General features: G+C 37.9%; 1 protein-coding gene across 2 annotated transcripts in view; it reads left to right on the top strand.

Moving 5' to 3' along the window:
* The window catches only part of ERBB4 (erb-b2 receptor tyrosine kinase 4), a gene marked incomplete at both ends in the record, with an annotated part of 1,126,414 nt that overhangs the window by 764,360 nt on the left and 340,516 nt on the right, over positions 1 to 21,538 (top strand). For both annotated transcript variants that reach the window (XM_082841669.1, XM_082841668.1), the window contains one exon: positions 17,706 to 17,771. In XM_082841669.1, the coding sequence (XP_082697795.1) occupies positions 17,706 to 17,771 (66 nt within the window). The remainder of the gene's footprint in view (positions 1 to 17,705; positions 17,772 to 21,538) is intronic.

The following is a 21,538-nucleotide window of genomic DNA, read 5'->3' as shown; positions in this document are numbered from 1 at the left end:
GTGGACCAGTGTCCTGAAGTTGGCTCTCCCACCTCAGAGGCACAGCACTGACTCCTGACTGCAGCACCAAGAGACTTTCATCCACACGGCTCAGAATAAAAGGGAGAAAAAGTAGAAAGAAAGAATTAGTAGAAGAAAGAAAGAAAGAATGAATGAAAGGAGGGAGGGAGGGAGGGAGAGAGGAAGGAAGGAAGGAGGGAAGAAAGGATAAAAAGAAAAAAGATAAAGTAAAATAAAATAAAGTTAGATAAAATATAATAGTTATTAAAATAAAAAAAATAATAAGAAAGAAAAAATAAGTAAAATGGACGGAAAGAACCCTAGGAGAAATGGTGGAAGCAAAGCTATACAGACATAATCTCTCACAGAAGCATACTCTTACACACTCACAAAAAGAGGAGAAGGGGAAAAAATCATAAATCTTGCTCTCAAAGTCCACCTCCTTAATTTGGGATGATTGGTTGTCTATTCATGTATTCCACAGATGCAGGGTACATCAAGTTGATTGTGGAGCTTTAATCCGCTGCTTCTGAGGCTGCTGGGAAAGATTTCCCTTTCTCTTCTTTGTTCTCACAGCTCCCAGGGGCTCAGCTTTGGATTTGGCCCTGCCTCTGCGTGTAGGTCTCCGGACGGCGTCTGTTCTTTGCTCAGACAGGACGGGGTTAAAGGAGCCGCTGATTCGTGGGCTCTGGCTCACCCAGGCCCGGGGGGGAGGGAGGGGCACGGAGTGCGGGGGCGAGCCTGCAGCGGCAGAGGCCGGCATGACGTTGCACCAGCCTGAGGTGCGCCGTGCGTTCTCCTAGGGGAGTTGTCCCTGGATCCCGGGACCCTGGCAGTGGCGGGCTGCACAGGCTCACCGGAAGGGGGTGTGCTCACACACAGGCTTCTTGGTGGCGGCAGCAGCAGCCTTAGCGTCTCATGCCCGTCTCTGGGGTCGGCGCTTTCAGCCGCGGCTCGCGCCCGTCTCTGGAGCTCCTTTAAGCAGCGCTCTTAATCCCCTCTCTTCGCACACCAGGAAACAAAGAGGTAAGAAAAAGTCTCTTGCCTCTTCAGCAGGTCCAGACTTTTCCCCGGACTCCCTCCCGGCTAGCCATGGCGCACTAATCCCCTGCAGGCTGTGTTCACGCCGCCAACCCCAGGCCTCTCCCGGTGCTCCGACCGAAGCCCGAGCCTTAACTCCCAGCCCTGCCCGCCCTGGCGGGTGAGCAGACAAGCCTCTCGGGCTGGTGAGTGCCGGTCGGCCCTGATCCTCTGTGCGGGAATCTCTCCTCTTTGCCCTCCGCACCCCTGTTGCTGTTCTCTCCGCCGCGGCACCGAAGCTTTCCCCCTCCACCACCCGCAGTCTCCGCCTGCGAAGGGGCTTCCTAGTGTTTGGAAACCTTTCCTCCTTCATGGATCCCTCCCACTGGTGCAGGTCCCGTCCCTATCCTTTTGTCTCTGTTTATTCTTTTTTCTTTTGCCCTACCCAGGTTCGTGGGGGGGGGGGGGTTCTTGCCTTTTGGGAGGTCTGAGGTCTTCTGCCAGCGTTCAGTAGGTGTTCTGTAGGAGTTGTTCCACGTGTAGTTGTATTTCTGGTGTATCTGTGGGGAGGAAGGTGATCTCCGCGTTTTACTCTTCCGCCATCTTCCCGGAAGCCCCCTAAAAGATTTTTAAAAGCAATAAAATGTTGGATAACCAACACTTCTTCATTTCTAAATTTTATTTAGTGGCATAATTTTAAATATCAAATATTTTATTGAAAAAATTTGCAGTGTATTTTTAGTGGAATAAATACACATGTGAAGTTCCTTATGGTTGTATAACTGACAGGGATCTTCCTGTTTGAATCCGTAGAGAAAGATAAATTAATATCATGCAGTTTTGTAACGTTCTTATGAAATAATAAATTATTTCTACTAATCCACACAGTGGACCCAGACATTTTATCTGAGGGAGAAAAAAAAAACCACGAAACATTGTTTCATCGATAGTAACTTAATTTAGAGTAAGAATATATGTTACTTTAAAAATATTTGAATGGGGCTTCCCTGTTGGTGCAGTGGTTGAGAGTCGGCCTGCCGATGCAGGGGACACGGGTTTGTGCCCCGGTCTGGGAAGATCCCACGTGCCGCGGAGCGGCTGGGCCCGTGAGCCATGGCCGCTGAGCCTGTGCGTCCGGAGCCTGTGCTCCGCAATGGGAGAGGCCACAACAGTGAGAGGCCCGCCGCAAAAAATATTTGAATGGATAATCGTAGAGAAAAATTAGATATTATTGTTCTTTCTCTCCCTTCTTTTCCTACCTTTTAAAAGCTTTTACCTAACCCTACTCCAGAGCAAAGCCCCCTGCACCTTCATTCTCTTTGCACAATTATTCTTCTGCTTCTTTGCCTCAGATGGTAGCCTAGTGACTGAGCTCAAGCTCTGGGTTTCTACGTGAGTTTGAATCTTGACTCCAAGAGTTTCTTCTAACTGTAATTTCTTAACTGTCATTGCTTAGCTCCTTTATCCTGCATTTTTCTCACATGATAATTAACTGAGATAATAAATGAAAATTTTTAAAACAATGCCTGCCACATAGTAAGTGCTCAATAAATGTTAGTTGTTGTTAACATTTTTAGTGTTTATAACTGAGATTTGCTCCTCCTATGAAGCACTGCTTATTCTGTATCCTATCCTAATGCTGGGGACTGTGAAAAGCCTTCTCTTAGCTCCCCATCACCATTTATAAGTAAATATGCCTCTGACTCTGTGGGGATGCAAAGTGGGTTGGGGAAGGACACCATTTTTAATGCTCTTCACATCTACTTGTAGTACCCCCTCCACCCTGCTCATTGAAGTCATCTGCTAAATACTGCTTGTTCCTCAGGTACTTCAAAGATTTTAGCAAGTGACCCCAAATCATCGTTTAACTCCGTGCAAGCCATTCCCTAGGTGACTTTGAATCAATATGCATTTTTTTGCACCTTTAATAGATCTTTATTGGAATATAATTGCTTCACAATACTGTGTTAGTCTCTGTTGTACACCAAAGTGAATCAGCCATATGCATACACATGTCCCCATATCCCCTCCCTCTTGAGCCTCCTTCCCATCCTCCCTGTCCCACCCCTCTAGGTCATCGCAAAGCACCGAGCTGATCTCCCTGTGCTATGCTGCTGCTTCCCAGTAGCTATCTATTTTACATTCCGTCGTGTGTATATGTCAGTGCTACTCTCACTTCGCCCCATCTTAGGAAAAGACAAAAGGACAACCCTCAGAATGGGAGAAAATATTTGCAAATGAAACAACAGACAAAAGTTTAATCTCCAAAATATACAAACAGCTAATGGAGCTCAATATCAAAAAAACAAACAATCCAATTAAAAAATGGGTGGAAGACTTAAATAGACATTTCACCAAGGAAGACATACAGATGGGCAAGAGGCACATGAAAAGATGCTCAACATCACTCATTATTAGAGAAATGCAAATCAAAACTATAAGAGATATCACCTCACACCAGTCAGAATGGCCATTATCAAAAAATCTAGAAACAATAAATGCTGGAAAGGGTGTGATGAAAAGGGAGCCCTCCTGCACTGTTGGTGGGAATGTAAACTGATACAACCACTACACAAAACAATATGGAGTTTCCTTAAAAAACTAAAAATAGAACTACTCTATGACCCAGCAATCCCACTACTGGGCATATTCCCTGAGAAAACCATAATTCAAAAAGTATGTGTTAATGATCTCATTCAACATCCTTGCCTACTGGTTTCTTGACCTCCTAAAATCCAGTGAACTTACTCAGTATTTGCTCTAATCCTATCAAAACCAGGCCTTATTGGGACAAAGTTAAAGTTTGTCTTCCTATGTGTGTTTTAATCTATTTTGTGTGCTCTGTCCTCCTTTGTCCAACATGACTATTCTATTCTTCTATCTGTTAGCAGAAATAAGAAACTTAATTATATTGGTTAAGGGTGTGTAATCTGGAACCTGTATTTCTGGGCTCTAATCCCAGGTCTATCACTTACTGTATGATCTTGGGCAAGTTATTAAGCTTCTCAGGACTCAGCTTCCTCATCTGTAGTAATATTTTCCTTCTAAGGTTGTCATGAGAAATAAGTAGCTTAGAATGATGCCTGCTACATGATAAAGTTGCATTATATCTAAACTATGACTAACTCTTGAATATGCCAGCTGATGAGGACTTTGCAAAGGAAAACAATAGATATATATGCAGTAGTTTACAAATCATTTATATTTTTTTCTATAAATAATGGATCAGTTTCCAGATCTATCTAGTAGTACATCAACAAGAGACTCCACTGAAATATCTTGTTGATGGAATACTATTTTAAAAATATATTATAAATCCATTAATCTTGAGTTGTAGTTTTCGTGTGTGAACTTCAAAGGCAACTTAATGAAAACATTCTATGCCAAGACATTTTAGGCTTATTACTTACTGTAATGCCTTTTGGGTCACTTTCTTATAACCTTCATCAGTTTTAAAATCACATTTTCATTCCGTAGGCTTACAGTGGCATTTTAGAAATGTGCCTGTTTGTTAATGCGGTTGTTTTGATTTTAAGTGTGAGGACTTGGGGGAGGAAAAAATATATGTGTATAAAAACAGCTAAGTCCTTTTGGCAGATGAAAGAATGGTAGGAACATAAGATGAGACTTCTGGCTGTTATGCCTCAAAGAGTTTGTTTAATATAGTGCCGTGAATCTACCTAATCTTTTCCAATTTGTTACCTAGTTTTCTTTGTTATCTGTCTCAGTGATGTCTCATTTCCCCAACTGACTGCTGCAGGCTAGCAATCTGTAACAAAAACTCAGTCTCAATCTCAGATGTAATAAAAAAAAGGAGGCCACAGATTAATGGCCCCAGCCATAATTATAAAGTCTCAAACCACAGACATTATAAGACCTTTCAAATTTTACTCAGGGTGGAAGAAGCTGGGTTATCACTATAGTGTGAAGATATTGGTCTTGTAGTAAAGAAAATGTTGGGTTATTTGATATGGGAAGCCTACTCTGTTTTGAGTACTGTTAGGAACTGTGGACACGAAATGGTTTCTTCCCTTAAGGAGCTTGTAATAATTTCATCCATTTCAGTTTTCCCTTGATAATGCCTATTTCTTGTTAATTCATAGAGGAGACAGGTCTATTCTTGGAGCTGTCAAGTAGAAGCCAGATGAAAACAGGCTGCTCTTGGAGACCATGCCACACACAGATATTGGGAATTTTGTAATGTTCATGGTGATGTAGAACCAGTACATCGCTTCTCAAGTAATGACTACTCTGACAGGATATAAATGACAAATGTGGGAATATTTGAGGTCTTGCTTTCCCACCTGCTCAAACATTCCGTGTCTGCCAGCCTGATATTTCCAGCACACTGGACCAAACTGTCCCTCACACCTCCAGACACACACACACACACACACACACACACACACACACACACACACAAAGTCCTCCTAGAATGTTGCATTGCACACTTAGGATATAAGGGCATTAAAAAATGGGCAGAAAATCATTTAACCAGAGAGCTGGATGGGATAAAAACTATTTAGGGAGAATGGCTAAGTCAATCAATGCCATAATAATGATACAATGGGGGAGAGTAGAAAGATGAAAGCTTTGTGACGGGAAAAGGCATGGAGAGAGAGAGAGAGAGAACTTGAAAGATGGGGTTGTGGTGAATGAGACACTTCAGAGAGTGAGAGTTGAGAAAATATTTAGAATCGTGACCATGGGCAATGCTTTGGATACCATTTAAAATACCCTTTGAGAGGAGTAAAGTTCTTTTATGTGAATTTTGGCTGTTGAACCATGCTTCTCAAATGTGAGACCACTCACAAACTGAACATGTGCATGTTTATGGTTCCTCAGGGATCCATTAGAACCTCTGACTAGAGAACTCACAGATGAGGGTTAAGGGATACAGTAATCCAAAGTATTTTGCCACCATGGGTTTCTCTTTCTGTCACATACCTTGAAATAGTCTCTGTTCTCTTTCCCTTCCTTTATGCAACTAAACGAAATATTCAAGAGTGAAATATTCAGTAGCAGAGTGAATTTCACTGCATTTGGATTATTAGTAACATTCCTGCTGAGACTATGACTTCTCAAACTTTGCTGAAGCATGCAGAGACCTCTGAAACCCACTGTCCCTGTCTGCCGAGCCTGTCAAAGTTCCTAAGATTTCATATCCTCCCTCTTTCCTATAGCTTGACTGTGGTACCTTAGTGATCATTTCAACTCTGCATAAATGCTTCTGTCTCCAGGTTACTTCATTTGTCTACCGTGTCACCTCTGCTGACTGTCTCCACCTCTTTGTCTCACTTTGTTTTTCTTTATGTTTTTATATACAGCGTTGTGAGGGAGGGAAAACGGAACTAACATTGATTGAAGCTTATGATGTGCCAGGCACTTTGCATATGCCATTCCACTTAATCACTCCTAACATATATAGTAAGTATTATCATCTGTATTTTATAAATGAGGAAAGTCAGCTCTTAGGTACAGTTTGTTGCCTAAGGTCCCACTAATTGTAAATAACTAAAACTGAATGCAGATAAAAGTGATATCAAAGCTTATGTTTTCTGCATTTACCAGCATATATATGAACTCTTAGAGCAGTAAATGACAAAATTATAAATTGGTTGTGTATGAAAGAGCATTTTTAAATAATAGTATTTTTAAATATTTTATCTTCTCTCAACCAGGGGTATAATTTCCTATTACAATTATAACTGCCAATTGCTAAAATGTGTTTATATTTAATTGACACTTATTTTAGCTCCATTTCTAGTTGAACCTTAATTTAAAAAATAATAGAAGCAAAGTAAATGTCAGTTAGAAATTTAAAAATGGGCAGGAACAAAAACTTTTGACAAGCAAATATGCTAAGTATAAAAAGTTCTGACATGCTGTAAAGGGAGTAGTCTCTTTTTCCATTTAAAGGCTGCTTTCTCTTTTCTTACCTATAAAATGGAACAAATAATAGTATTTATAATGTTATTATGTAAATTAAATGAGATACTATGTGGAAAGCCCTTAGTCTACTAGTTAGAACATAGAAAGTGCTCAATAAATGGTAGATGATGTGGTAAGTTTGATGATGTTGCTGATGACGATGTCTAGATTGGATTATGCAACATAGTGTAAGCCTCCATGTATAAGATGAACACTTAGAAAAAAAAATAGAGAAGTTAACTAACCTGACTAAGGAATGACACAGTAACAGAGTGAGAATTGAAATTCTTACCTGTCCCATGCCAGATAGACTCCGTGTTACGTGTATATCTGTCTGTTGATATTCACATGAAATACTGATTTAAAACCATAAATGCAGGAATTTTACACTGATTCTTTTAAATTTCTTGCTGTTACTTTTGACTCATTTTGCCTACCAAGTGCTTTTAAAATCTGAACCGTTATCCTGTGTATGAGCAAGCACTGCTTCGTCCAGATTTGTGTCATTTTCAAAAATGGTAAGCATATTTCATTGTTTTATCCAACTCAGTGCTTAAAAGGTCAAATATGATAGATATGTACAGAGGCCTTTGACACACCACTAGAACCAGTAGATCAATCTAAGCCTTCCAGGACATCAATCTTTTTCTTTTTTTGCGGTACGCGGGCCTCTCACCGTTGTGGCCTCTCCCGTTGCGGAGCACAGGCTCCGGACGCGCAGGCTCAGCGGCCATGGCTCACGGGCCCAGCCGCTCCGCAGCAGGCAGGCAGACTCCCAACCACTGCTCCACCAGGGAAGCCCCATCAATCCTTTTATCAAATGTTCTGATACATGTGCCAGTCATCTACAGATCCAAACGTCTGTTCCAGATTCCATCAATGTTTTCCAGAAGGATATAAAGAAAGACATAGTCAAGTTCCTTCTGATATCCAAATTGTCCCTCCATGACCTTTAAATCTTTAAAATATGACATGAAATTAGTGATATTTTCTTAATGTGTATTTTCATTTAAAAAATATATATTGATCTCCTGCATCTCCTAAGTATTCCATAAAGCAAAAAAGTTAATTGAATTTTAGTTTGTCTGTATGATGGGAGGTAAATCCACCCAAAAAATAATGACATTTATTTAACATCACTTGAAACTGTACAGGATAAAATATAGAGTGAAAATAGAACGTTACAAAACTATATAGCTTATTATATTAACTTCAAAACAATTATATATACTTCAAAAAAATGAAAAACACCAAAGTGCAAAGTTTATGCATGATATTTATTTTCTTCTTTTACACTTTTCATTTTATAGCACTTTAATTTGAACATGTGTTAGAAATAAAATCTAGCAAATCCATCTGAAATATTTAATGCAAATAGTGTGGGTAAGAGAAGACCTCACTGAGAAGTGGCATCTAAGAAAAGCAAGAAAGCAGGTGAACCATCTGACTGCAAGCTATCAGAGAAAGAGAGGTCCAGGGAAGTAAAACAGAAGGGACCCTAAGTGGGTCATGCACCTAGTTTATGTCCTAGAAACAGCAGGAGTGAGAGTGAGAGGAGTGAGCCAGGAGGTAAGGTTATGGAGGCAAGAAGGAGAGAACCAAGTATTCTAGTGTCTTGAAGACCATTGTAATGGACTTTGACTATTAGTCTGAGAGAGACAGGAAGTTATTGGGATTTGAGCTAGTCTAAGAACATCACACTGGCTAATATATTGAGAAGAGACTGTAAAGGATCCAGAGTGGAAACTAGGACACAAGTTAGGAGGTTATTTCATTAATCCAAGCAAGAGATGACAGTGGCTTAGTGGTGGAGGTGGTGGGAAATTACTGGACACCAGATATATTTTGAAGTTAGGGTCAACTGGATATGCTAATGAATTTGGATCTGGGATGTGAGAGAAAAAGGGTTGCTGAGAATGACTTCAAACTGTCTAACATGAGCCTCTGGAAGGATTGTGCTGCCATTGACTGAGACGGAGAAGGCTTTACAGTGATAATTTTTTTGGTGGGGTCGGAAGATCAGGGATTAATTTTTGGACATGTAAATATTTAAAGGCCTGCTAATCATACAGATATTGATATTTCATAGACAGTTCGAAGTATAAACCTGTTTGCACATGGTCTGGGCTGGACATATACATTTTGGAGAGTATCAGCCTATTAGGGTATTTGAGTTAATATACATAAAATTCTTAGAATGTTCCTGAAAGGGCTACCACCACATAAGGCTGAACAGGCTGTACACTGCAGACCTTCAAGGGAGTATCATCTAGATGGACTACACTCTGAAGTATGCTCTTGGCTGTTTTTGGTGGCCCTGGCTGGTTCATCATAAGTGCTCATAAATCTACCTATTCTTATCACTGTAGTTGGTTGCAGACAGCAGACAGGTCTTAATATATTAAGTCTGCTGGTAAGGTTCCCCAGTCTGTTCATACCTCTTATTTATATGTTTTAGAAATACATTTGACATTGATCGGAGATAATTATGTTCCTCAGTGGGTGGAATTCCTATATTCTACTCTGTGCTCACAGCTATGAACAGTGATAATTAATGCTTTCTAATTGCTTGATTTGAAAGAAATGTTTGACAGTGTCAAATATGAAATCTTCCAGTTTTTCAGGAAAAAAATTTAACTTTTTTCTTATAATTTGAGTCAAATTGTTTTGCTGATAGTATGACTTTTACAAAAGTATTTGGCCCCTTTGCTATTCTCTTTGAAGTTTGTCTCTGTTAGCTTTCAGGAGTTTGAAGGTATGCTGGGAGAAGTATAGAAGGTATGGAATAGTGATATAGACAGCATTATATCAGATCTTTATATTCAATGAGAAATACAATTCCTTTAGTATGTTAATGTCATTTCTATCAGTCACTCTTATGATCACATGAGGCTGTAGATGTAAGCGATAAGTAACAATTTTAAGTTTTAAATTGGTTATCATCAAATTTCTTTTTGACACCAAAATTTGTATAGATCTCGCCGTTCTCCTTGAATCTATAGGTAGAAACATCGAAACTCAGCATGTTAATAGAGTACCTGTTTACCCTTATATATGATTTAAGAGGTTTTGAAAATGGCACTCTTTTATTTAATTAATTTATTATTTTATTTTATTTTATTTTTTGCTGCGTTGAGTCTTCAGTGCTGTGTGTGGGCTTTCTCTAGTTGCGGCGAGCGGGGGCTACTCTTCATTGCAGTGCATGGGCTTCTCATTGCAGTGGCTTCTCTTGCTGCGGAGCATGGCTCTAGGCACGCGGACTTCAGTAGTTGTGGCACGCGAGCTCAGTAGCTGTGGCTTGTGGGCTCTAGAGCACAGGCTCAGTAGTTACGGCACATGGGCTTAGTTGCTCTGCGGCATGTGGAATCTTCCTGGACGAGGGATCGAACCCGTGTCCCTACATTGGCAGGTGGATTTTTAACCACTGCACCACCAGGGAAGTCCGAAAAATGGCACTCTTATAGGTTTTGTACCTGGGGTTTCTGCTATTATCATATCTACTCTAGATTGATTTGTGTTTACAGAAGGCCTCAGAAGAAATGAAAATTTACTCAGTAGGCTCAGTACTTTGAAACTTTTGCACAATTCTGTGTGCCACATTAACTGTTAGTCTATCAGATATTTCTCTATAATCCTATCTGAAGTGGTACTGGGCTTGGAGCTACTGTGTGCTCTGGCAGTCACAGATTAGTCCTAGGCTGCTGAGCCTTTGAGGAAAGGGTGGATAGAAGTGCTGCAGACTAAACTTGATATATTTGATCAAAATTAATCTTGATCACATGATCATATATGCTCCTCTCAATCCTTTGGCTTTAGATTTCTTGAAATGAATAACAATGAGGTTGATATTACTTATTTCTTTTTCAATACAGTGATTAGTAAAACATTTTAAACAACTAATTCCTGATTTAATTTACTGCTAGATGAAAAATTCCACATATATATATATTTTTAATTTTTAAATTCGTCTTTCTAGTTAGTGAAAATACCTGCCCATCTTTTTTCTGAACAGCAAAATGTATAACAGTAAAGTTTCCATTCAATAATTCACTTTCAAATCATAGATAATATAGGAAGATTGATTAAGACTAGAAGAAAATGTAAGCTCAATTTACAGGACAAAAGTGTGAGGATGAATAAACACATAACAATGAGAACTGTCAGGTAAGAATAAGGGAAGTTTAACATCTGATAAAAAAAAACAATTCCACCTTACCTTAATATTATTAACCCTACTAATATATCATTTGCTGGAATCATGTTGTGACTTTACTATCATATGGGTGATTCATAATAATTTAAAATTGAAAATAAAAACTATGTATTTTCTAAGACTCCTGGGGGAAAAGAAAATGCAAATTGATGGAAATATATTCACAAGTCAGAGTAAATACTGAGAAATGAGAGACTGCTAGATTTTTACACTGTTTAATTCTGTACGTTTGGTCAACAAGCATCTGATCAGATCTAATTGTCACAAAATATGGCCATAATGTTAATAGAGTTTGGAATTATATGCCAAACCATTATTTTTTTTATATATGCTTTGTTGTCTTGGAAACATTATCATTAGAATCCCTGGGATTGCTTTTTATAAATATGGATTCCTATACCTCATTGCAGACTATAAAATCAGCATTTTGCACAAGGTACTCAAGTGTCAACACTAACTTTTAGGAAGCATACCCTGACACCCTCTTCTACCTTGCAGGTCAAACCACATCAATTCAAAGCTCAAAAACCTTGACCTACACCATAATACCTGTACAGAGTAAACACCAACCAAGACTTTCAAGACACTTTGTAAGCTCATACTTCAACAGCTGTTTCTGTGCAAACTGCTCAAGGGACCATAAAGTATTCATTATGGTCCCAAAGAGTTGTGCTCATCCGTGCCTCTGTGTTGTTGCTTAGGTTAATCTTTCAGCCTGGAACTTTTCTTCCCTCCCCTTCTCTGCGGGGCAAACAAGATATCCAAGCCCATTTGAAATGCCCATCCCCTCTGGAGAGCGTTTTTTTTTTTTTTAATCTTTTTTCTCTACTTTATGCATACCTATGTTTTGATTATTATAATTATTTGCCTATATTTCTGCCTATTTCCTGGTCCTTGAAAGCTCCTCGAGGGCAGGACACTGACTTATTCATCTTTTTATTGTCTGGCCAAGAACAGGAGCTGGTTTAGTGTAGACTTTCAAAAATGTTCCACTTCCCTTTTTTAAAATTCATGGTCATAAAAAAGATACTGTTCTCTCACTCTTCCCCAGTAAATGTAGTGTTAAGAGGTCAAGAATGCCAGCTTTTAAAAGAATTGAAAGAAGAATCCAGGGATATAACTTCATCACCTTTAACTAGAGGCAGTTTGAGGATATAATCATTTATGGTTGTCAGTGACTTTATATTTTGTAACTCTTCAACTGTCCTGGCATATTACTTGCAGAAAGCAGTGCAGAGGTACATATTAAATCCCATCTCTGCTGTCAGGCAGTTCCAAATAAAAGCAAAACTTCCAGCATGATTTTATGACTCTTAAAATTATCAAAGTGGCTCAGGGACTCTAGCTCCTTAAAAAAAAATACAAGAGCTACATTTTTAGTAACATCTGCTGGACAAGCATAAAAGATGAACTTAGCTATGTTTGCTAACTTCTATGATGAATAATGCATTGTCAGAGGCGATTGCCTGTGAATTGAAATAATGCTTATGTGCAATAATCAGCGCTTATTTTTTAAAATTAGCTGTTAAGGTGACAAATATTTGTTTAAATTTTTGTTTTATTCTATAGTCAAGATCTTCAATTGGGTCAGATTGACAGGAGGTAGAAATATTAATTTAAATAACTATGCTATCACTAAGCTGAATGGAAATGTCAGATTCTTATTTTTAAGTGGTGTATTTTCTCAAATAGTTTTAAAACAATTATCACAATAAATAATAAAAAAAAATGATGTAGTAGATTGAAACATGGAAATAAGCAGATTTGGACAGCATTGGCAAAGTCTCAGTGCCCCAAAATGTTTCTCCCATTTACATAGGCTAGTATCTGACTAATTCCTCTTTTTCCTGTCCTCATTTTAAAAAACACTCTACTAGAGAAGTAGGTTATAAAGCTAAGTGACACTAAAAATTATTTACATATACAGTCTCTTTTCCCTGTGAAATCAGGCCTCCTGAGGTACTGCATACCCGAGAACCGAGGACCGGAAGAAAGTTCCCAGTGAGATATCTATTGAGCCATAGTTAAAATATTTCCCTTCCTGTTAGGAGATGCACAAGGGACCCTTCAGAGGCCATGTTTATCCTCTCCACTGAAATGCTCTGGGTAGATCTCATTTTAGATGTCACATAGATAAATCACATATAAGGAATACAGTAGACTTTGGAGCTACCAGGCATTAAACTGGAAACAGTCCAGCTCAACGTGGCTTTGTCCAACTCTTCCTTCCTGAGCTAGGGGACTGCTGAAAATTCAGATTTATCACCTTCTTTCATTAAACACATGGAGGGTGAACATTATATATAGAGTAGTCAAAACCTTTTCCCTTCAGAATAATGCTGAATTAATTCTGAATTCTCTTAGAATAGTAACCATGTCTGTTTCAGCTTAACTCCGATATGTAACATAGTTCCTGATACACAGATACAGATGGTACTCAAGAAATACTTATGGATAGATGGATGGAAGGAAAGTAAGAAAGAAAGTTTGTAGAATTTTTTTTTCCAATTCGAGATTAATAATTACTAAGGAAACGCTTTTGTGCAGCAGAAATGTTGGGAACAAAACGCTAAAACCAGATTTTTAAAAATATTAAACATTGTAGCCCATTAAAACTACACTATTCAGGGCTTCCCTGGTGGCGCGGTTGTTGAGAGTCTGCCTGCCGATGCAGGGGACATGGGTTCGTGCCCCGGTCCGGGAAGATCCCACGTGCCACGGAGCGGCTGGGCCCATGAGCCATGGCCGCTGAGTCTGCTCGTCCGGAACGGGAGAGGCCACAACAGTGAGAGTCCCGTGTACCGCCAAAAAAACAAAAAAACAAAAAAAACTACACTATTCAATTGTCTGCAAGAATCAAACCAAGGTTGCAGGTGTGAAAGTGTGAAAAATGCATTAATTCAGAAATACATCATTGTAGGCAGAGATCTTGGTCAGATACTTTGACATTTAGTTAATTGCAACAATTCAGTGAAAATAGTGTTAGCGCAAGTGCCGTGTATCACACAGTTTTGAAGACCAAAACTGAACTGAGTGCCTGAGCAGATTCCAAAAACCTCAAAGCCCTAGAGACAGTGAAATGAAGGGCAGGCCAGAAGGAGCAGCCATTAACTGAGGCACATTCAATTCACGGTCCTCCAGCACACTTGTCATGACAGAACTCCGAAGTGTGTGGGCCAAGCAATCGCCTCCTTTTGGTTTTCAAAAGGGGTGGAGGGAATATAAGTCTGAGTAAAATCCCAGAGAAGAAACAGTTGTCGGCTTCCTGTTATAGACGTAATTGATATTTCTACTTTTATATAAATGAAAAATGGAAACTAACAAATGAAATCTCTTCACAGCATTTAGACAAGGTTAAATTATTTAAGCGTTCTGTGTTTGTGCGGACACTATTTAACTTGTGCCCAACTAGGTGGGTCTCGCTATGATACTTTGGCAAGAATTGTAAACAAAATTTCTAGTAATATTTCTTTTTCTATTAGATATGAGAGTAGGTCTTGAGATGGTAAATTGAAACTGCAAGAATAAGAAGGTAAAAAAAAAATATGTAATCCAATTAAAGGGAATCATTGAAGTTTTAAAATGTCTAATGTTACTCAGCATTTTTTATTAACAGCTACAGATAGTTGTTTGGCAACCATAAATAAAGCTAAATATTTTATTAGGCCCAAACCCAATTAGAGAAGTCATAGATTAAATGGTAGATCGTCCTCTGCTTCAGATATCTTCAATTAACAGACTACTTAATGGGTCGATTTAAAGGATTTTAGCACACCTAAAGAAACACATTAACATTAGCTACTTTCTCATAAAAAGTTTGTATTCAGAAAAAAGTTTGCACTGCTTTCCATTTTGCCTCACAGTCCTTTCTAATTTCCTCTGGTATAAATCAATTTAGATTTATTAGCTTTATACAAAAGAACTCTGGTAGGTTTTTAATAATAATTATCATTATCACTGATTAAAGTTATATTGTTCAAGCCAGATGGAGTCCTTTTCCTGTCAGCTAGAATGAGCTTGCATTATGTAGTTATAATGTGTTTGGATCTAAATAAACAGATGGCAGAGTGACAGGATATTATACGCTTGTGATGTCAGCCTCAGTGCTTCACAAACAGAATTGCTTTAAATAAACCCCATTGAGGCCAGGATCTAGATGCTTTTAAGAAGGTGGCTGGGACTGAGCTTAAGTGTTATATTAACTTGGAAATAGTGCTGTTCACTTGCAGAAGAGTAGACCAGTAGGATGGTCTGAGGTTTAGCCTGAGAAAGGGTGTCTGCTGAATCTGTCCCTTAACTGTGAAAGCGTTTAACATACTAGGTTCATTCAGTCAGTCTCAGAAGGAGAGACTAAAACAACAAAAAAAAGCTGCCCAAGTTGTAAGAACTTCCAAGAGGAAGAGTTAAAAACTGGGTCAAGGGGGGCTTCCCTGGTGGCGCAGTGGTTGGGGGTCCGCCTGCCGATGCAGGGGACATGGGTTCGTGCCCCAGTCCGGGAAGATCCCACATGCCGCAGAGCGGCTGGGCCCGTGAGCCATGGTCGCTGAGCCTGCGCGTCCGGAGCCTGTGCTCCACAACGGGAGAGGCCACAACAGTACCGAAAAAAAAAAAAAAAAAAAAAAAACTGGGTCAAGGAAAGATGGAAACTTTTGATATAACCTTATTCCATAATTTTTACAGGGAAGTTAACTATTTTAAAATAAACAACTTGAATAGGCATGTACTCGTTCGCAATTTATATTAGAAAATTAACAGACAAGGTTTAATAAGAACTTTGTTATAGAAAACTTTAGTCTTTGATAGATTTTCATGGCCACTTTTCCCTAAAAATGAGCCCATTCCATATCCTTGTACTCACAAAAATTTGGAGTAAGCCTATGAAATTCAGCTGCAAACTTCAAAGAAAGTCATTAAACATTATTTCTTCTAGCTAATATTCTTTTGTTGAGATTGTAGGGAATTTCTCTGTGGGACAACTGTATTTGCTGAGGCAAATACCCATAGTAGCATCATCGTTAAAAGGAAAATGAGACTATAGGAAATAAAGGCTGATATTTGATAATGAAGGTAGTATCAATAAAATTTTTAGAAGAGGATATAAAATAATTGAAATTAAGATTCCTAAAAAATTAGCTGTTTTAAAAGCTTGAAATACTTATATAAAGATGTTGGTTTGCAAATTGGCCCCTGTACCTAAAGGACAAGGAGAGACAGAAGAAAGAGGCAGCCCACTCCAGATTAGTAGGCGACAGGTTTAATAAGCAAGGGAACTTATTTATGAGATTTGTCTTGGGCAACAGCAACGTGGGTAGATCTCAGCATCCACCTGCCAGAGTCTTAAAAGTTTGTGTAGAGGTCCTAACTAAATTCAGTCACTTATTCAGTCCAGATGGTCTCAGCAACACCTTACTCTCTCCAGGCTATGTCCTTGAAACAGCTGCTAGCATGGGATTAGTTGGAGGGACATACATTTCAAGGACAAGGGAGGGGGTGAGAAGCCTCTGATTGCCTGGGTTCAGCTCACAGGTCAACTGGCAGTCACAACCTCTTAATGACCTCCTCCTCAGGAATATAGCTAATATTATGTCATAACTATAAATGGAATATAACCTTTAAAAATTGTGAATCATTGTGGTGTACACCTGAAACTTATTAATATTGTACATCAAGTATACTTCAATAAAGAAATTTTTAAAAAGACAGTGCAAACTTACGGTTACCCAAGGGGAAAGAGGGGGAGGGATAAATTAGGAGTTTGGGATTAAAATATACATACTACTGTATATAAAATAGATATCCAACAAGAACCTACTGTATAGTGCAGGGAACTATACTCAATATCTTGTAACAACCTATAATGGAAGAGAATGTAAAAAAAGAATATATATATATATATATATATATACAGACACATACATACATATGTATATATATACATATATTTGTATAACTGAATCTCTTTGCTGTACACCTGAAACTAACATTGTCAATCAACTATATTTCAATAAAAAATTTTAAAAAGACACAATAGACCTTTGACAAAAAAAAATCTAAATTATATATAAAACATTTTTTTCTGACGGTTTATCATGTTTGTAATATATTCTTGTTTTCATAGACTTCAATTTCTTTTTTAACTATTGATTTAATCCTTAACATCTGTTGGTATCAGTAAGCCCTGAACTTTTGAAATTATATCAAGTAGGATATAGATCAATAGAATAAAAGTATTCAATAGTTGAAGTGAAACTTATTTCATGTAAATATTTACTTCTGACTATGTAGGAACATTTACAGATTCTGTATTTCCTTTTCTTATAAAATGAGATGAGAGGATTTTGAATATCAAGAGATTGTATTTCTGCTTCACATGTATTTGACATTCAGATTTTGCTACTTAAATGGGCATTTTATGAGCTATCTTTCAACTCTAGTGTGAATTAAAAATCCTCATAAAGGGGCAAGAATGTTTCCTTTGAGGTCTTAACTCCTAGTCAGAGTGAAAGATTATAATACACATGTGCTTTCTGCTGTTCTACAGGTGGACGTTGCCATAAGTCCTGCACTGGCCGATGCTGGGGACCCACAGAAAATCATTGCCAGACTTGTAAGTGTTCAACAGTGAAAAGACATAGCCTTGAAATTGTCAAGTAATTTTAATAACTGATGCTTTTCACACTTCTGGTTATCAGAAACATGAAAATGAGCTTTTGCCTCCTTGTGGTAGATTGATTCTTTCTAAGTAAACTGCCTAATCTCAAAGCTTTCAAATTAAATGTAATATGTAGTTGTTTCCTATATTTCTTTGTGGATTCTGGATTAATGATAGCAACACAAATGTGTTGCTATTAACCATGACTTCAGAGTCTGTACATCAGAGGAAGTAGGAAAACCAAATGTATACAAAATGATAATTAACTGAATTTCAGGTTAACTGAATTTCTCAGTACTTTTCCCAAATAGTTACATCACTATTCATTCACTGGAGAAAGAAAAAAGAAAGGAAGAGTGTACTCTGTACCCACTGTGTTCCAGGTACAGAGATATAAACTATGTGAATTATAAATATAGATTCACTATTAAATCACAAAATGTATCTCACCCTTAGTGTATATTGTTTCTTGTATTAGTCATTAAAATAAGTATGAGGGATGATAATCACTGCTAAGACATTTAAAAACAAAGTATACTGAACATAAAGACAAATATCTAATGTTTTCAGCATTCTTAAAGTCATCTGATACTTAAATCAGCACTGAACTTTCACTAATCTTAAGGATAAATGTTTTCTTTAAAAAGGAAATACAAAATGGTCTATATAAATGGTAAAGACTTTTCTTCCTGCTATAATAACAGCTGAAATAATAAGTGGAAAACAATGTGGAGGCTATTTGAAATGTATTTCTTTTTTTAGCATAGAAGACATAGAAAATATTAAAAATTTGAACATACAAATATTAGATATTGTGGATATCTGTTATACTGTTGGATTAAAGTATAGACTTAAATTAACTTATTTAATAGAAACAATGTTTTATGGCAACAATGTTTTGACAAGAATTTTAAGCAGGATTCTAAAGTAAGATTAGATTACTGTGTGAAGTGCATTCACTATGGTATTGGAGAAAATGTGTATTAATGAGAAGCAGAAATAACCAGTCCTTCATGACACAGAAGGATAAATCAGCCATGCAGAGGCAAAGGAGAATTGGAGAGAGAGAGTAACAGTTTTTGACCAGTTTTTACTTTCTGGTTCTCTGGTCTTCCTGAGAAGAAGTTCTCTGGTTCTCTTGTCTTCCTGAGGTCCCTGGTTCTTCCTGAGCTCCCTTGTCCCTGATTCTCTGGTCTTCCTGAGGTCCAAATGCATTTTTTTTTGTTAGGAACCTTAAGAAACACAATGTTTTAGTACATTGAAATTACTTTTGCTACTTGCCACCAAGTGGGGGTGGGAGGAAGTCTTGACTAAGAAAGTCATCAAGCCATAGCTCATGCTATCAAATCATCAGCCATGCAGTCATTAAATTCACCTAATTTTCCAGTGTAGAAACTAAACTTACTATAGTAACATAAAATTGGCTTAATGGTCACCATGCCTATTCCACAGAGTCTAAATTCAGTAAACATTTACTTGTTTAATGTTAGTTACTTCAGTAAACATTTACTGCTATGTGCAAATCCAAATTTTAGAGTAGTATTCATTTGCATGGATCTTTATGGTTTATAAAACATTTCCATTTTAAAATTTATTTTCACAATATTCCTGTTAGTTTACGAGGACAGTTTTCATTAGCCTCATTTCACAATTGGGGAAATGTAAGCTGAGGAAATGATTGTGGGAGCTGTTAAATTTACACAGCTGATACCTGGGATTTTAACTTAAGTGTCCTAAATCTAAGGATAGTACTGTTTCCTGTACACAATATTGCACAGCAGTTTAGTGGGCAAGGCCACTGGATTTATAATCAGCCAGATGATACAAATCTCAGCTGTTTCCACTTTCTATCATGAGAAAGTGATTTAATTTTTCTAAACCTCAGTTACCATATCTATAAAATGGAGATATTACACTTACCTCAGAGGGCTGCTATTTTGTAATCAAATTCAATACAATAATGTGGTTGAAATGCTTAAAAATGTTTTGGCATATACTAAGGGCCTAATAAATAATAGCTAATGTTATAATAAGATAAAGTAGATACTCCTAGAAAACTTAATCCTACTTAAAACAATGAATGAATGTGGAAGCAAAACTCCTGCAGGCCAGTTCCACCTGTGAAGGCTAGTGACATAGATGGCTGGGGAATAAAAAAGCAAAAACCCTGGAGTGAAGTGGAGGCTGCTTGCCCTTGACATTTGCTCCTGTTCTCTCTCTCCTTGTTTGAGATACTTGAAAGGTAAATTACATATCCATAGTTAAAAAGTCCAACATCTAGGGGCACATTGTATTTTGGAAGTACTCAAAGATGTACTTATTGTAAGACCTGAATTTTAGAAATATGATCAGAAATTTTGAGAATTAGACCTCATGAGAGATTCCATAGAGATATTAGACCTCCAGAGAGTCCATGGAGATGTAACATCCATGATTGAACATTTTTCCAAAGAAATGTAAAATTTCCAGGCTTCCTTTACATTGCTGATAGCCCTTCTGTTAGTTAAAATATATTACCCTTAGGCCCACTTCAGATGCACTTATCTCTGAACCCTGATTGAACTTTTTAAAAATCAGAAAACAGTCTGGGCAAGTTTTTGAAAATATTCTGCTTTTTTTGTTGACTGACCATACAAAAGTACATCTTAGGATCTGAAAGACATGATCTTATATCATTACTTACAAATGATGTCTTTCCTTATGACTGAAATAAGTTCACTTCACTGAGGGCTTCTCTGGAGGTATTCAACTTCATGATTTGCCAAGTATTTCCTTATTTTTATGGATAATTACTCTTGGAGATTTTGCATCTATTAGGGAAGAAAGGTAAAATATTTAGAAGCGCCACACCTTAGCTAAGGAAACTGACATTAAGAATACATTTCATTCACCACATTATATCAATGCTGACATCCTCCCACAGGTGTTTCCTCCTAAAAAAGCAAGTATGCCAGGAATGACCCTCTGTGTCACTAAACGGTGAGGAGTCACCATAAAGACAAATGCTTCAGGTTCTAGGAGAACAAGTCCATGATAATGAATGACTTGCTAGGGTAAAATGAAGCAAAGAGTGATGATCAGAATGAAAACATCTCTGAACAGAGATATGGGAAAGGAAAAATGCTGGTGACAACGATGGTAAGCTTGAGAGCAGGTCTGTAGGGGTCAGAAGTTTTAAAAAGAAGAAATGAGGAAGAAGTTTTGTGTTTTGTTTTTAATAGATTTCATGAAATGGAAAGAGAGCATGAATAAATTGACAGCTTACTATTTCAGGGGAACAAAATTTGACACCCTAATATGTGTCTCTTTGGCGTGAGGATTAATTTAAGTTGATTATTTTTAAGGCCTGAAAGACTCAGAAGGAACCTTCCCCCTAACTGCCTAAAAGAGTGTAGTTAGAGGACCTGTTCCAGGGAGGGAACTATCACCACAGGTAACTATAGTGTGAACTAGATGTGGTAGATGAGGGGGAACTTGGCAAAGGCTGTTTGTTAATATTCCTCTCTGAGTCCCAGTGTCTTTGCATAGCCCCGCAAACATTTGTGTACCAAACCTTTGCTTTTCTCTCTCCATGTCAGTTGGCTTCCTCCCCTTTGAAGTCCCAAACACCTTTGCCCAACATCCTCTTTTGTCTTTAGCTGAAGATGGTAGTTAAGGTGAGAGTTTCAGCCATTTTGGCGAGTTATTCAGTTTTGTTGGATTTCTCCAGTGTATACAGGTTA

This window comes from Leucopleurus acutus (genome assembly GCF_964270905.1).
Source record: "Leucopleurus acutus genome assembly, chromosome: 6".
In the NCBI taxonomy this organism is placed as follows: Eukaryota; Metazoa; Chordata; class Mammalia; order Artiodactyla; family Delphinidae; genus Leucopleurus; species Leucopleurus acutus.
This window is presented reverse-complemented; position numbering and strand designations above follow the sequence as displayed.